Source organism: Heloderma suspectum, chromosome 1 (assembly GCF_057233095.1).
Source record: "Heloderma suspectum isolate Gila_16-S chromosome 1, 16-S_ref, whole genome shotgun sequence".
Classification (NCBI taxonomy): Eukaryota; Metazoa; Chordata; class Lepidosauria; order Squamata; family Helodermatidae; genus Heloderma; species Heloderma suspectum.
The window spans coordinates 22,988,916-23,006,312 of record NC_139458.1 but is presented as its reverse complement, the minus strand read 5'-3'; the positions used below and the strand labels follow the sequence as shown (position 1 = coordinate 23,006,312).

The 17,397-nt window shown below is 42.2% G+C and overlaps 1 protein-coding gene across 6 annotated transcripts in view; it reads left to right on the top strand.

Annotated features, from left to right (window-relative positions):
• Positions 1–17,397, top strand: part of TRAF3 (TNF receptor associated factor 3) — a 123,466-nt gene that overhangs the window by 94,322 nt on the left and 11,747 nt on the right. For 5 of the 6 annotated variants that reach the window (XM_084838298.1, XM_084838272.1, XM_084838282.1 and 2 more), the window contains 4 exons: positions 59–133; positions 3,619–3,711; positions 11,208–11,348; positions 16,869–17,043. In XM_084838298.1, coding sequence (XP_084694424.1) covers positions 59–133; positions 3,619–3,711; positions 11,208–11,348; positions 16,869–17,043 — 484 coding nt within the window. The remainder of the gene's footprint in view (positions 1–58; positions 134–3,618; positions 3,712–11,207; positions 11,349–16,868; positions 17,044–17,397) is intronic. The other variant, XM_084838307.1, reaches the window with a different exon arrangement.

Here is a 17,397-nt window from a genome sequence, read left to right as displayed (position 1 = left end):
AACCTAATTGTGCATACATTTTCCGTCAAAAAAAACTCACATCTTTTTCCTATTGCAGTTGAATGCACATTTGTCAGAATGTATTAATGCCCCAAGTACCTGTAGTTTTAAGCGTTATGGCTGCACTTTTCAGGTCAGTATATAATAATTTATATACTTGATGAAAGTCTGCAATAAGAAAACTTAGTATTATTGATAGCTCTCTTGACTGGACTTGATGTCTCTTGTTATCCGTTAAAGAGAAATGCATCCAGTTACTTGAGTGATTTAAAGCTATGCATTGAATTTTTTTTCCTTAGAAATTTAAATGTGTAAAGAACACGTTTCCAAGAACAATGATGTGTCAAGATTTCAGTAGTCTCTCTCTCTTACGTGACAAATTCATTGAATTTGGAATATGAAAGACACTTTTTTCACTCCTCAAGAAAGCAGACTGTGATTACTTCAATTCTTTCTGTAATGAAAATTTCCAGTCCCTACTGCTTGTGTACAATAAAATCCATAACAGGCTTAAGGCACTAAAACTGTTGATGCGCAACTTCTACTACTGTGCATTTCACTGGGTTATATGCACAGGCTTTGTGTTTAGAGGATTGTGCTCAAAGAGATTGAATCGTGTAGCATTCTTGATACATATGTGCAAGTAGGTTCATTGTCTAAACTCTGAACAGCACAGATTAAGCCACCAAAAATGAATGAGCAAGTAGAAGATGGGAAATTTTTGAATAAGACTTCTCACTTTTATATATTTTCTTTCTTGCAATATATATTTCCCCCCATACATGGCTTGTCTGAGATCACTAGTAAAATCCAGCAAGAGGTTTACATTAACAGGTGATATATGTGGAGACTAGCTTATTCAAATAAAAATTATACATTTCTTGATCCTTTCAAGAGGTATGCCAGACAATCTCCAGGTAGAGCTGGATAAACTCCTGCCTGAAACAATGGAGAGCCACTGCCAGTCCATGCCAGTAGATAAACCAGTTGTCTGGCCTTATGTGAGGCAGCTTCCTATGTTCCTAAGATTCAATTTAGACTGAAGGCTTGTTATTTATGTTTATTTGTTTATTTGAATTTTAAACCCCTTTTAACTCAAAGATGAACCCGCCAAACTCTTGTGTGCACCTGCCCACCCCAAGCTATAAGACTTGTAACTGTTTTGTGTGAGGGGAATATTGATCTCCAAGTGACCTACGGTTCTCAGTGTTTTAAAACTGGGTTATATTTGTAGCATAGGCATGCCATAAGATCAGTGAGGCTAATAAACTGTCTTCCTCCAAGGGATTCTTAACACCTGATGCCGCTAGGAACTTGATCACAACCAAAGCATTCAACAGTTTGCACACAGACACAGTTGCTCTCGATAGTAGAAATAGTCTGTCTTGTTAGCACTGCTTGCTGTTATTGTATCACCATTCATTATTTTTATGCGGTGTGTTGTGTATAAATGTATGTGGGTACATATAATATGAATACAATATACAGAACATGTATTGAAGATCATAAAAATAGTAAATTTGCAACTTAACTTGCATATTTTTTTCAAACTGTCATATGCAGTAAAATAGTATGACTACAATGAGATGCAAATGTGGTCTTCATCTTACGTACTCTGCATATTATTTGTTTTGTGTGTAACCATATGTAGTAGTTATTCATACTGATGTGTGTATTTGTTTAAGGATAGCAGATTTACTGGTCACCTAAAAGCGTTCAGCAATGGGCCAGTTTGCATGTAACAACAGCCCATTGGTTAAACATGAGCAGGAGAGAGCAGATGTGCTGCCTGAAGTGGACCAGCTCTTCTGCTTTTAGTCAAGAACCTACAGTCAACCCATTCGAAGGCTGTTGAGTGTGACATGTGAAGCTGGAGCACTGGGTTGTTTTGGGGCTAAACCCAACAACAAACATGGGTTAACCACTGGGTTGTTCAGCCCCTAAGTGCCCCAGGTTCGTATATCATGCTCAACAACCTACAAGCAGGCCGATCATAAGTTGTAGATTAAAAGTGGGAGCAGTGTGCCTGTGGGAGGCGGCATGCCCACTCTCTCCTGCTCGCCCCTGCTCTCTCCCACTTGTGCATGACAACTCATGGGTTGCTGTTGCTACATGTGAACCAGGTCAATGTGTTCTGCAAACTCTCCAGAGTGGGAAATTTTACTCTCTGTTCAAACAGTGCTGCCATTTCTAGGGTTGATGAATTAGGGTCCATCTTTTTTCCTTTCATTTTGTTCTCTATTCACTCAGTGAAGGCTTACATATATAAAGGCATCAAAACATGCATAGCTTAAACAGTTTTTTTGATTACTTGGAAATCTTTATATACAATCCTCCAAGTTCTGCTCCTGTGGGATTAACTCATAAATAATTTACTTTAAAACTGTAGGTGACAATTGTAATATAACAATTTTTCCAAAGTCTACAGTGTCCCAGTCACAGCATCCAACTTCCCTGTCCAAGCTGTCACTCCATCCTGCATAGAATGTTAAGCTCAAGTAGGTGTGTCTGACTCACCGTAAATATATTACACTATTCCAGCATGGCCAACCAGATGCCTCTGGGCAGCCCACAAGCAGAACATGAAGGCAGTAGCCTTCTCTCTCTGTTCCCCAAGAACTAGTATGCAGAGGCCTTCTGCCTCTGTTCCTGGAAGTAGTATGTAATCATTGATAGCCATTCTCCATGAATTTGTCCAATCCCTCTTTAAAGCAATCTCAGCTAATGGACATCAGTACACCTTGTGGCAGCAAATTCCAATTCTGTGCTGCGTGAAGAAGTCCTTCCTTTTGTCTGATCAGAATCTCCTGCTAGTCAGCTTCATTGGACGACTCAAGGTTCTAGTATTATGAGTGAAGGAGAAAAACTTCCATGGACGGTATCCAGTTTGCCACTACTACTAACGTGGTGCTAGCGTAAGTGATGCTAGTACAACGTAATTTACATTAGCGATGGTGTCAAATTGGATATTGCCTCTTCTCTCCACTTCCTCCACACCATGCATAAAGATGGAAGAGGGCCCAGCAGCCAGTATCTGTGTCCTGTAGGCCACCTTTCTTATCCTCACAGCTCCAAGGCTCTGAAACGGCAAGGGGAGATGCGTTTTATATGGTCAGCAGTCATGGGAGGGGGCAGGTTAGTAGAAGAATGGGGTGGCTTGTTCATGATTAATCTTTTAAAGAGATATTGGCAACACTGTAGAAAGTTGACTTCTTGCCACTGTGCTCATCCTAAATTCTCTGTATCCAAGTACTGTTGAAATAAATAGGGTGGATTTGGATTTGGTGGATTGAGCCTTTACCTTTTTGAAGGCTGTGTGTTTTCTTTAGTGGTTACACAAAACGTTCTGAAATACAAGTTAAAATAAAAAATCCTGTATAGTAGTTGCTTTTTAAAAGAAATATAGGAGGATGTTTTGGCCCAACACTCCTCCTTAGGTAGTTGGTTCTGTGTTGTATGTGTCTTTTTAGTATTGAAGTAGTTTGCTTATAACAGTATGTCTGACAACACATCAGTGGGTCGAACGCAATACTACTTTATGGAGGGTGGGTCGGTGCTGCATTTTTATGCAGGTTTGGTTAAGAAATGAAGTTGGCTAAAGTATATTCTTTGTCACAGGGAACAAATCAACAAGTTAAAGCACATGAAGCCACCTCAGCAGTGCAGCATGTAGACTTATTGAAAGAGTGGAGTAATTGTCTAGAAAATAAGGTACATCTCCTACTCACCTTATCCTTCATTACTTTTATATTTTACAAATCTAGCAGTGGTACGATTATGGGAGTTGGGAATGGCTAGTAAAATACTTGTCTGTTTCCAAAAGAAATGAAATCATTTTAGTTTCAGGTTTTTAAAAAACAAAACTGCATCAAGGGTAAAATAAGCAATATTGGAAGAGGTTTTCATTACTTTGTGGTGCATTCATCTTACAGTCTTTAACTGGCTAATGATAGTTTTCTCCAGTGGGCCCCTCTCATAAAACAAGGCAAGTCATAAAAAATACTGGCTTTTAAAAAAAAATGTTTTTAATGTTGAGTACTGAATCAGCTCAGTATCGAAGGAGGGCCCATAGCTCAGTGGTAGAGAACACGCTTTGCTTGCAGAAAGCCCCAGAGATTTCTGCATGTACATTTGAGATTCCATGCCATGCCTCTCGGGAGGTAGGCCTGAGTTCATTTGATCAATCGGCCTGACTCCTTTTAAAATTATTGTGATTTTAAGTTTCTCAAAGGAAGCTTTTCTCTTGGCCTAAGAAAAGTTTGTTGAAGTCCTTATGATGTTCCAGGGCAAAGTTGATTCAATTTCCTATGTGGGGACTAATCTCTAGTTATAGATCATATTGTTGCTGCCATCTCGAAAGACCAAGAGCAAAAACTGATTGGCATGACACTTTTCACTTGTCACTGTTTTCGTAGTGCAGCTTTTGGGGGAGGGTGTATATGGGGAGTTGATTGACCCTTATATTACTGCAAATTGAGAGTTTATCAAGGATCCAGGAAACAAAAGCTCCATATGCCAAAGGGGTGTGTGTTTAGGATGCGAGAGATTTTTTTGGCAAGATGCATAGCAAGCTTTGGTTAGCAAGTTCATTTTAAAGAAGCTTAAAAAATACAGCCATTTCACTTCCCACCGCTTTAAATTCCTTCCAGTTTAACATAAATAATTTGAATAACTGGAAATCTAATGAGATTGTACAGTTACTGGAATAGTTAATTGTGCATGATACGTATATGCCAATAAGATTAATAATAATTAATATGATTTTCTCTGTTTAAAGTCTGGTTAAACTCATGAAAAGATGTGCACAAAGAAGGTTCTTTTTTCGCTTAACTGAGCTGTACCGCACTGCAAACGTCAACAGTCGTTCCTTTTCCTCAGCAAACGCTGGAAACTAAAGTTCTCTGAGCATGACTAAAGAGCTCTACCAAAGAGTTCTGGGTATCCCCACCAAACTACAATTCCAATGATTCTTTGGAGGAAGCCATGACAGTTAAACTGGCTCTTCAGAAATACTGACTTTACTATTTTTTATTGAAGACATTTTGTATGTATGGAAATAAGTTGCAAATTCAAGCTTTGCTTGGAAATTTTTCCATGGTATGTTGTGAATGTCTGGTTATTTTGTTTTGTAAATGATAATTAGAATGGGGAGTGTCCAAATATCAGTAATGGTGACCTGAATTCAAATTTGGAATCATGTTCCAATCTCTAATAAAACCTGTTAGGTGATGAAAGAGATTTCTTTTGCCTGTGGCATAGTTATAGGCATTTTCTCAAATCTGATATGAACTGAGAAGTTTGCTCATTTGTGGTTTTGTTTTTAATAATAGCCTTCTGAAATAGTAATAGAATTTAATGCTGTACTATACTTAGTTGGCTTATCCAGTGAAATAGCTGGAATATGAGAAGTGTCACAAGTATATGTCATGTAGAAGAGGAACCAGGAGGAGGAGAATTTTTCCTCAGATGCTTATCTTGAGAATCTTCATGTGCGTCCCTTCTGGAATAGGCAAGAGTCCCTCCCTCTCAAATATCAAAAGAAAATCAGCTTGTGTTGTATCTTCTACTATGTACAGATCTGGCTCAAGGTTTTTGGTTTGTTTGCTTGTTTTGCAGCCCTAGGCTGGGGCATATGTCCCTTCTGTAATGTCTCAGAGGATTCTGGGGTGAATGTTCAAATTTCTCATAGAGCCAGGATCTATGGGGAAGCTTAGACTGAATGTACTGCTTCTGGTAGGGCAAGCATTCTTTGAATTATGCCACCCTGGAGGGCTTCTTAATCTGCCTGTGTGATGATGTTCACCTTGCCCTTGTATGAAATAAGCTAAATAGACTTGTTCCAGCTTTGCTGTCTCTTGGGGATATGAAGGCCCCATCTCCTTAGTATTTCTGTGCCTTAAAACACTGGCTTTCTGCAAGTACTGTTTCATTTTGGGGGCAGGGAGAAAAAAGGAAATGTTTTTTGTTTGGGTGCACATGTGGCTTTATTACAAATAAAGGCCAATCAGTTTATAAAGAGTTTGACCCCTCATCTTATGGTAGAAAATTGGATTCTTTCATCCTTATAAATACTGACACAGGTGTATTTTTACTGTTATTGATAGGCAGTATTGTGTTGGATTCATTTGAGAAATCTACCCAGTTTTTTAGATGGATCACACATGGTGTTTCTTGGAAGTCTGTGATATTATTTCAGGTGCATGATGAACATCCTCTCTAGCTGTTTTCTTTACTGTTTTGCTGATGAGTGATGAATGTAATGTACACGTTTTGCAAGAACAAGAGGGCAAGATGTTTTAAGGAAGTAAAGCATTGATGAATTGAGCAGAGATCCTTACAGTGAATAAAACATGATAGTTGTTCTTTGTGGTTGCAGTATATAGTTTAGTAGGAAGCCTAAGAATTTTAAGAGAATAAAAGCAGAAGTTGATTTCTTTTAGAGAGTACCACCAGTGCATTTTCCCTGTTCTTTCATATTGTTCTGTGAGTGTGTAGCTTTCATTCACAGAAATCATTACAGGCTGTTTATGGCTTCCTTCCTTTACGTGCAGAATCACTCAAATGCTATACTTACAATAGCTTCAGCCATGACCACAGAAGTAGCCCCCAATGAGCTTATTCTTTTTTTTAATTGTGAAGTGGCTGAAGCTGTTTTAATCACCCTCTGTCTTTAGTAAGCTATTTCAGTAAGACTTTCTAATGGCCTGGTGAATGCAGAGGTCTCCAATGGCCAGAATGGATCACTGTTGAATCATGTAGTTTGCTTGTCCCCAGGAACTAAAGGTTTGGAAATGACCATTAAAAAAGAAAGAAAGTACACTGTCTTTAGAAGAGTGATGACCATTTTCTTTTCCATCTTAATTCCTACTAATTCCATATTGAAAGGATGAGAGTAAAAGCCATTAAAAATGTTCACTTTCTTCGTGGTCTCTGTGACTCACACATATGGGTTATGTGCCTGTGCAGAACAGTCAATCAAACATTCCAGAGCTAAACCATTCCAGGGTTTTAGGCATGAGTGTTACTCCACCTCCTCTGCACACGCTTTGGGGGTGGCTTCTGACTGCCTCTCAGTTCCTTTTCATCCGCCACAGCATTTGGAACATTCTCTCGCCTCACAGCAAAATCCTCAAAAGTTCTACTGTCCCCTCTGGGACACTGAACAGAGTTCTCTTTTCTTCTTTCTCCTTTCTTCTCTTCCTTTCCTATTTTCTCTTGAGTTTTTCTTCATTTCATTGCCCCTTTGAGGTGCATGGCCTGCAAGGTCTTCTTCAAAAATTGCACCCGCTATAGCGGGAAGATACCACTCCAACTGCCTTCTCTGTCTTGGCGAGACACACAGGTTGGACTCCTGCACCCACTGCCAGGCCTTTCCAAAGCAGGCCAGGAGAAACAGAACAGCACAGAAAAAGAGGAACAAGTCCTCAAGACAGCAGACACAGGCACACCGAACTAGCGTCTGCATACTGCTTTGGTGTCCATTTGCAAGAAGCCAGGTCTGGCTGTATCTCGGCTTCTTCCAGCGCACATTATGCCCCTTCAGGGCAACTGTCCATAGTATTGGGAGAACTCTGCTGTACCAACATCTTTGGCCATTCTCTCGGAGCAACAAATTGAAACTAGCTTTTTGGTACCAACAGTCGAGACCAAGCAGATCAAACAGACCCTTGCTGGTCTATGACCGTAATAAAATTGATTGAGTGATTGATCAAACAGAGCAAGTCCCATAATAAACGCCCAGCTAACCCTTGGTCACCAAAGAAGAAAAAGATGTCTTGTAGGGTAGTCTGATGTCAAACACATGCTGATTCCAAGCCAGCTGCCATCAGCACAGAACAGCACCTCAGACTCTTATGGGATTATTGACACTGATCCTAGAGAAGCTACAACTCTCACAGGATTGTAACTCCCAAGATGACATCCAGGAGGATGAATCCAGAGAAAGTTTCTCACTGGAACAATACTATCACGAGACCGTTCCCTAAGAAAGTATAGGTCCCCTCGGTATCAACAGACCTCACCAGCTCCTTGGCCTCTTCTGGAGGTTTTCTCTGTCATTGCTATAATATGCCATGGGAAAGCCTTAGAAACCCCCACTTCTGCAGGTCTCCTTCCCATTATTAAGAAGACCATTCACCACCGAAATGACACTGTTATGAATATAAGGATGGAGACTACCTTTATCAGCATTCCCACTGACAACATTCTTGTTCCTCTCACTTTCTAGAATGACCTAAGGCAGCTTCTAACCATGCAACACCTCCTCATATGGTCTCTAAACCACCTGATGCTCAATTACCAGAAAGTAGAGCAGTACCAAGCTTTTGCGAATCTGCCTCTTGCTCTCCACCCTCCTTTTCTGGCCAGCTTCTTTCAGGACGTAATCCTGGAAAAAAAAACTCCCAGAACCACTGGCTGCTAAGCAGTCACTTCCAGCAGCGCAACTCACCCAGCCGTCACTGGCTCCTACCATGGATACACCAGCGCAGGACAACTATCGCTCAGACTCGTCTTCCACTTCATCTGTCCGGGCCTCAACTTCCTCACTGGATGCCGCCATAGGTGATCAAAATTCCCTCTCCCTGTCAGTTGACATAAGGCCATACACAGAACAAACCCTTGGAATGGCAAAATCACTTGGGCTAGAGACTAAGGTCCCATGGGTCCCAGTCCCATATCTGGCCTTTAAAAGAGTACAACCAGATGTTGTACTGATGTTGGAAGCACCAGTCTCTGTTCTGATGCTTCCAACATTACTAAATGTAATTAAACAATCCCAGGTGAAACTTTCTACTCTCCTGCCCACATCTAGAAAAATAGAAAACGTGTATAGAGTCCAGGAAGAGGATTGCTCCTTCTTCAAACACCCCACACCAAACACCATAATAATAGAAGCATCCTAATCAAATACAAGACAAAAGACTCACTCTGCCCCCATGGATTTGGAGGGAAGGAAATTAGATTCAATGGGACACAGAATTTTCCCCCCTGCAGCCTTGTGTGGCAGACTACAAGGTATGCATGGCATTCTACCAACAGTTTTTATGGGAAAAAGCAGCGACCTTCATCAACTGTTTCCCAGAAGATGTCAAACCTTACAATGATTTTCCAAGCAGCACCCCACAGATTAGCAGGCTAACAAATCAACATAGCCTGCCACATGCCTTACTGTGATTCCAAGGCTATGGCAGCGGCTGTCTCTTTGAGACGTCATGCCTGGCTTCGCACTGCAGGACTCCTCCAGGAGGCCAAATTGAGAGTGGAGGATCTTCCATTCAATGGTGAAGGCTTTTTAGTGCATCTACAGATGACACTTTTAACTGTGTGTACAAAATGAAGACATCAGCCTGGAAGATGGGAATGGGATTCCAATCCTCAGCGACCTCTACTAATCAACCATGTTCATACTGGCAATGCCAATGGCCACCTTGGCACCAACCCAACTTGGGCCCGAACCAGGCTTCCAGAGAAGACTCGTACTCCTTCTTTCACCCCAAAAGACAATTTCAGAACAAATACTGCCAGTCCACTCAAGGTAAACACCCTGACCAATCCAAACGGTTTCTTTGACTCCTACAATAAAGCCCAACCACCGCTTCTTTTTCACCAAAACAGCTTGAATTCTTTCTCCATGGCTGGAGGTCCATCACACCAAGTGGGTACTTCCTATCATCACCTGAGCCTATTCCATCAAATTCGAAGATCCCCCCCCCCCGGAACTTTTGCTTGACCTGCCCTATTGGGGCTCTAAGAGAAGAAATGACTAAATTCTTGAGCAGGGGCGCAATAGAAAAACTCTCCCCTGCTCAAATAACTGCTGGTTTCTTCTCTAGGTATTTTACAGTCGTTCCCCCCCCCCCCCCAAGACAGCATCAGTCTTTGACCTATTCTCAACCTTTGGGATGTAAACTGCTACATTCTCCCAAAGAAATTTGGGATGGTTACACTCTCCTCCATTGTTCCCCTCCTGTGTTGGGGAGACTGGTTCACAACAATAGATCTTTGCAATGCTTACTTCCCATCGCTATACAACCTACTTAAATCTCTTTTCACAAATTCAGTTTGGACACCCAACTCTTTCAGTTCAAGGTTCTCCTTTCAGCTTAGCCATATCTCTGAGGTTCTTTACGAAGGGTATGGCAGTAGTGGCAGCACATGTGAGACTATGAGGGATTGTCATTTTTCCATGCATAGACAACTGGCTCTTCTTAGCCCCCTCCTACCACCACCTTACAGCAACCTGTAAGAGGTAGAGGCTCAGCCCTCTACCTTCATCAAACATTACCGCCTGGATATCAGAGCTTGCACTGATGTGGCTTTTGGCAGAGTGGCCCTTTCTTCAATTCTGGCATGACCTCTCTCTCCTCCAGTAAGCCTCTTGCTTTTCAGTCACCCATATGTGTGAGTCACAGAGACCACGAAGAAAGACGGGTTGCTTACCTCTCTAACTGTGGTTCTTCGAGTGGTCATCTGTGAACTCACACAACCCACCTTCCTCTCCGCTTTGATGTCTCACCTTCTTTATTCCTCTGCTCTGGTGGACTTGGAACCAAGAGGCAGGTGGGAGCCATGCCTGGAGTGTTCACAGATGAGGTTGGCAGGGCTCCCGCCTAAAACAGTTTAGCTCTAGAATGTTCCGAATGACTGTTCTGTGCAGGCACATAACCCATATGTGTGAGTTCACAGATGACCACTCGAAGAACCACAGTTACAGGTAAGCAACCTGTCCTTTCAGGAAGGGCTGGAAAATGCGTGAGCAAAAGGAAAGCTCGTGCAGTGGATCTTTCCCTTCCTTCCCCATGCAGCCTCCTGTGCCCCTGAAAAGCCGTTCCAGAAGGTATCAGGAACCTGCCAGATATTGTGGGCTGTTCGCCCAAAATTGGGAACCTGGCAGGAGCAGTGCAAGATCCACCCAATTTCAGCTCATTTCCGCCTCCGCCACCCTCACTTCAGCCCTGTAAGATAAAGCCACAATGTTTAGTTAGCTCCCTCAACCCTCTAGATAGTTTTTTTTTGGGGGGGGGGGTAGAAGGGGAGGAAGATAAGGGAAAGTTCCATTGCGTGAACTGTGTTCTGCTCACACAACATTGGATATAATCCCCTAGACACAGTTAAGAGAGAATTTATGGGATCTTTTTCCATTGTTTGTGAGAGACCGTAGATACTTTTCCATAAGTCTGGCAGAGTAATTGTAGAATTTTTTCCAGGTGGCCTTGCTCCAGAATGAAAGTTTGGAAAAGAACAAGAGTATACAAACTTTACATAATCAAATTTGTAGCTTTGAAATAGAAATTGAGAGACAGAAGGAAATGCTGCGGAGTAATGAATCTAAAATCCATCACTTACAGGTAAGATCTTGACTCTTCCCCTGTTAAAGCAAAACATTGCAACCAATTTCTTTGCCTTTCTCTGTGATAATTAATTCTGCAGCCCTAAACACACTTACCTAGTAGTAAGTCCGGTTGAACTCACTCTTATGCATGAATAGATGATAACTAATACTTTTTTCATGGCCTCTGTGCAGTCGTATGAGTTCTGTAGGGAAAGTAGTTCCTAATCTTAATTTAAATGCTCTAATATATCATTTTGGTTCTCGGGGATGGCCAGACTACACAAGCAACCCAAACAGCCCCTTGGGAAGGACATTATTTTTAAAGCCACCATTAAAATGGCATGTAATCTGAATGGTATGCCCCAGGCTCCCATGAAATGTTGCAGACAGATCTGAAGTAGAACTCTTGAATTGCATACAACTGACCATTCAAAGACTTGCATCCACTGCAGAACTGCAGTAGCTCCTGGAATGCTCCTTAGTGCAGTGCAGCTCTTTGGAATGGCAAAATGTATTCGAGATGGACTTGTCCATAATGTGTGTGTTTAAGTCATTTTTCTTTTGTCACATCCATTTTGCCCCTCCGCAGAGGCACTGAGGCATAGGCTTTCACTGTGCAGATAAATATCCCCACCCACAGAACTTCTGTTTTGTCTGAATTAAGCTTCAGCTTGTTCACCTTCTTTCATCCCAAAACTTCTTCCAAGCACCTGTTCAGGAGTTCCGCAGCCTGCTTGTGATTAGTAGGTGGGAAACGGGTAGAGCCGCATGTCATCTGCATATTGGTGACACTGCAGCCCAAACATCTGGATTACTTGCCCCAGTGGTTTCTTATAGAAGTTAAATAGCGTGGGGGACAACTTTGCAGTGCCCCACAGCCCAAAGGCCATGGGGCAGCAGAACAGACATCCCCAGCATCACCTTCTGAGACTGGCTTGCCAGGTATGGTCGGAGCTGCTGTAACACTATGCCCCCTAAACCCACACCAACCAGGCAATCCAGTTTATGTTCTACTGCTCTGTTTTGCTGCTTTTATTGTGCTTTTATGCATTGATTGATTGTTTACGTTTGATGTACAATGTGTTGGGAGATGTTTGGACGGAACAACGGTATAAATAAAAACCACTTTATCCAAGGGGGAGCTTCAAATGCACAAGTGAAAGCAATTAAAAGTGAAATAGAGCGCATCTTCCTCAATCTATTTTAGAAGTCAAGGGTAGTACTTTAGAACAGCAAAGTCTTCCCAGAGTTTAGATGGCTTTGTTTTTCATTAGGCTGCTTATCTAGAATAAATAGGTATGCATAACACTACAATGCATAGTTGTCTAAAGTTTAGAAGCAGAAATAAAACACTGTGGCTTTTACTAGTAAGCAAAGAGTGATTGCGATGTAAATATGAATTGACTGAAGTGGCAAAAATAGCCTTCTCCTCTTTCTCTCATCGAGTTCTGGGGTGCAGCTCTGGCTCTGTCCCCATTAACTAGGGGTTCTTCCAGACAGAGGGTTCCTAGTGCTAACAATCAAAAGGCATTGTGCAATTATTCTGTCTTTTCTTCCTTAACGGACTTTTATGGTAAGAAAAAAGATGGAAGAAGTGGTGGGAAAACACAGGAAGGCTGCAGATTGAAGACATCGGTGTCCCATCATACCACCACCACCACCCGGTAAAATTCTGTGAATGAGCTGCATAATAAAAGCCTCACCTGGAAGCATTCCACAGCTCAGGTTGCAGGATCATGCACTCCCTTCCTCCAGTCCCTCTCATGTACGTGTTGGGGAGGAACCATAGCTCAGGGATAGAGCACACACTTTGCATGCAGTAGATCCTAGCTTCAGTCCCTGGCACCTCAGGGCCCCTGGCACCTCAGTGACCCTAGAGAGCCACTGCCAGTCAGAGCAGACAATACTGGGCGAGATGGACAAATAGTCTGACCTCATATAAAGGCAGCTTCCTATATTTCTGTGCCCCCTTTTAGTATTGTTGGAATTAAACTAGACCCACTTTAGCGGTAGTTAAGGCTCTGAGCCTAGCTGTTGAAATGTAGGCCTGTCCCAATCCTTTAACCTTAACTACTGTAAACTCAGTGATAAATCTCCACTGATCCTGAGAGAGTTATGCCAGCCTGTCATCATAAGTGCTTGCAATATTTGTAGGGGAACTTGAAATAATTCCATGCCCAGTTCCTTTAATACCCATTTTCTCCAATGAAGAATTGCTCTGGTTTTTCTTCTACTGAGAAGAAAGTAGTTGTTCATAGAGGAATTCATTATCTTTTCTTGAAATCGTTCTCTGAAGTCATACTTGTCAATTGCCTTTTCCCTCCGTAACACAGTTGGTTAAAAGTTTTTGTTTTGTTTTTATGATAGTGTAGAAAATTTGGAGTTATAGTAGGCATGGACATAATTGATTCCATTTTGATAACATGAGTACCTGTCTGCATTACATGTTTAACATGACTTTTTGGGAAGGGCAGGCATAGTTCAATTTAGGCATGGCAATGTAGGTTAGCAATTTGTAGAAGTCAGATGCTAGACCAGACAACCTTATACAGCATATGCTTATCCACTTGAAAATTGTGTAAAAGATGTGGAATTTCTGTCGAATTTTCAAATGCCGTAATTGGGAAGAACAAAAATTATTCTTAGCTGCAATAGGGTTAAGCTGATACTTTTTCAGTTCAGTTCTTCTTGAGGTCATGTTTCCTTCTTGCAATCAATGCAATGGATTAAAAAGAAATCTAGAATCTCCCACAAGAGTAAAGGAGTAAGGTGTGTAATCCTGGGGAAGTAAAGGCTAGGATCCAAGAGCAACTTCAAGGCCTTGGGCATGCCCTGTGGGGCAGGAGGAAGTGTGTGCTTGTGTGTGTGTGTATTTGCACAGCACACTAAATTACAAAGTGCTTTGAAAAATTAATTCTTCAGTTTCAGAATTAGTTCGCCATAAGCATAAAAGATTGTAATCTTTACAGCAACTCCAACAGCTGGTTGGCCACTGTGTGAACAGAATGCTGGACTAGATGGACCCTTGATCTGAACTAGCATGGCTCTTCTTATGTTCTTGTGTATGATAGCTTGTTTTGCAGATCAGGGTGAGGGAGTTCAGTCTGAGATGTGGAGGTTTTTCTTAAGGCCATGTAATACGTGCATGACCGAAGCACAAACCAGGGATTTTAGCTCAGTTCATGCATAGTTGCAAACCATGGTTTGAGCATTTGTGCCTTAGCTTGGTGCTCCTCACATGCTCAGATCTCCTCCCTCGTGTTCTACAGGAACTGTACTTTGCTGTTATTCCCAAGCCAGGCAAATTATGGTTTACCAAACAAGGACAATAAGGACAGAATCAGAATGCATGAGGTGAGCGGGAGAGCTCAAGGCTACAACTATGATTTGCCATTATGTGTGAACCACACCTAACTGGCTCACAGCTCTCATACTTAGCCACTCACTTAGCCAAAACAAAGACAAACTCCTCGCTGAAAAGCTGACAATCTTGTCTGTGTTCAGAGTTTATGATATATAATTTACAAGGCAACTCTGGCTGTTTCATGGCTTGCTTTAAGTAACAATGGTGTTGCTTAGGTGATGGGGAGTTGAACTTGTTCGTAGGACTCATCAGTTTAAATCCTACCTGAGTCAGGTATTCAGTGGATAATCTCAGGCAAGTCATACAGAAGACTTTCTCTGATGTAGCCCATGCTCATAGGCAGGAGCAAGAATGTAGCCCCCCACAGCCAAGGCCCCCAAATAACCATGTGGAAAGGAAAGGTTCCTCTTGTGCAAGCACCGAGTCATTCCTGACCCCTAGAGGGACGCCGCTTACGCTGCCGTTTTCATGGCAGGCTGTAGCGGGGTGGTTTGCCATTGCCTTCCCCAGTCGTGACTACCTTTCCCCCAGCAAGCTGGGCACTCATTTTACCGACCTCGGAAGGATGGAAGGCTGAGTCGACCTGAGCCGGCTACCTGGGCGCCAGCTTCCACTGGGATCGAACTCGGGTCTTGGGGAGAGTTTCGGTTGCAATACTGCCACCTACCACTCTGCGACATTTGAATACAGCCTACACATATGGGTCCGGATTGCATGGCCAGCTGCTGGATTTTGTCTGGGAACCAGACCACACAGAATTGACTTGTTCTTATTGGATTTTATTCACATAAGCTGACTCGGATGTTATGGCCCCTGTGTGGGTGTCTGGAGATGCTGGAGGCAAAGTGAGTGCATTCTCACTCCACTCCACACATATGAGCTGTGTCAGGGAGAGGTATCGTCTGATCTGGAGCATTATTTTGCAACCTCATGTCTACAACTGGTAAAATGGGATTCATGAATTATCTACTTGAGAAGATTGATATGTCTGTGGAATATTCAAATTTTGGAGGGCAGGACTGGAGCCTCCATCAAAGATGGCTTACCTGATTCAGAAACCATTCTAAATACAATCGATTCTGCTGCTTTCTCTTCTCTTGCCTGCAATTAAAAATCAAAATTTATAGAAGTGGAAAGTTATACCTGGAGCAAATATTGTATCTAAATCAGCAACGTTGATTTTGAATAACACTTGTTAGTAGCAAGGATTGTTGCATTTAGTATCATTCTAAATCCTATGGTTGCAATCGCTTCTGGCTAAAATTCCTGCTCTTTCAAATTGTGTGGGGCGATGTATTAGGATGTACACAGCCTGTTGCCTCAAATTCAAGCCCATGAAATGTGTTCTATCATTATTCTCCATTTTTTTTTCAAATGTACTTCAGATATAGTGGGAAATGATGCTGTTATGAGATTCTAGAACCCAGGTCCTGAGTGAGATAGAATTCAAATCTGCTACTTGGTGGGGCATGCATCCTGCCTACTTTGAGCAGAAACTCTGCCCTGCCTATTTATGCCGGTTCCTCACTTGGGAGTCAGAGGGTTTCTGCTGAAAGGCAGAATTCCTGCTGATATAGCCTGGCACACTACTTCAGAAATCTTCCCATGTTGCATGACACAATTACATCTTACAGTGATGGAACTAGTAGGACTGGGAGGAGCAGGGAGCAAGGCTTATATGTATGGTTACAGTACATTTCTGACCCTATATCTTTCCTCTGATCTCTCTCTCTCTCTCTCTCTTGCACACTTTTGCTGCTCACAAATACCTTCCACTTCCCCCAAAACAATGGCTGTTCCTTTCAATGCCCAAGTTTTTACTTTTAAGTATTTGCTTTGCACTGTGCAAATGTTACAGTAAAATTTACATCTTGGCCATGAATGGATAGCCTAGCTATTATTTGTCATGCTCAAAGCTGTATATCAAGTTGGTGAGGCACGCTAATTAGAATAGAATAGAGTTTTTGTGTTTACTTAAACTGTCTTGTGTTATGACTAAGGCTTATTAGGTGGGTTACGCTAATGTTTGGCACTAGCCCTGTATGTTTGTTTATTTGAAATGTTTACAGGACAGTCTCCTAGCATCCTTCTTATAGAACTGTATTCCGGTATTTCCTGTTGATTGCTTTCCTTGAGACTTACATATTATAATAATTTTCTGTTTTCAAAAAGCGGGTGATAGACAATCAAGCTGAGAAACTGAAAGAACTGGACAAAGAGATTCGTCCCTTCCGACAGAACTGGGAGGAAGCAGACAGCATGAAGAGTAGTGTTGAGTCCCTCCAGAACAGAGTGACTGAGTTGGAAAGCGTTGATAAGACCACTGGGCAAGGAGCTAGAAATTCAGGTAAATCTGAACACAAGGCAATGAAGTAGTGTCAGATTCTGTCAAAATACAAATTAGACATTCTGAAATGGAGCTCCTGCCTGGCGATGCTTCTTGAGAGTTATCGGCTTAATGTTATTCTGCTCATTCACATGGTGCTTATTTCAGTGTGTTTATGCTGCATCAGCTGAGGGCTTCAACCCGTATTCCCCCCCCCCAGCCACCCATGTGGGGGAAGGAGGGGTCGTGGCTCTGTGGTAGGCCTGCTGCTTTGCATGCAGAAAGTCCCAGGTTCGATCCCCACCATCCGCAAGAAGGACTGGAAAAATCCCTGCCTGAAACTCTGAAGAGCTGCTGCTGCCAGTCGGTGTCAAC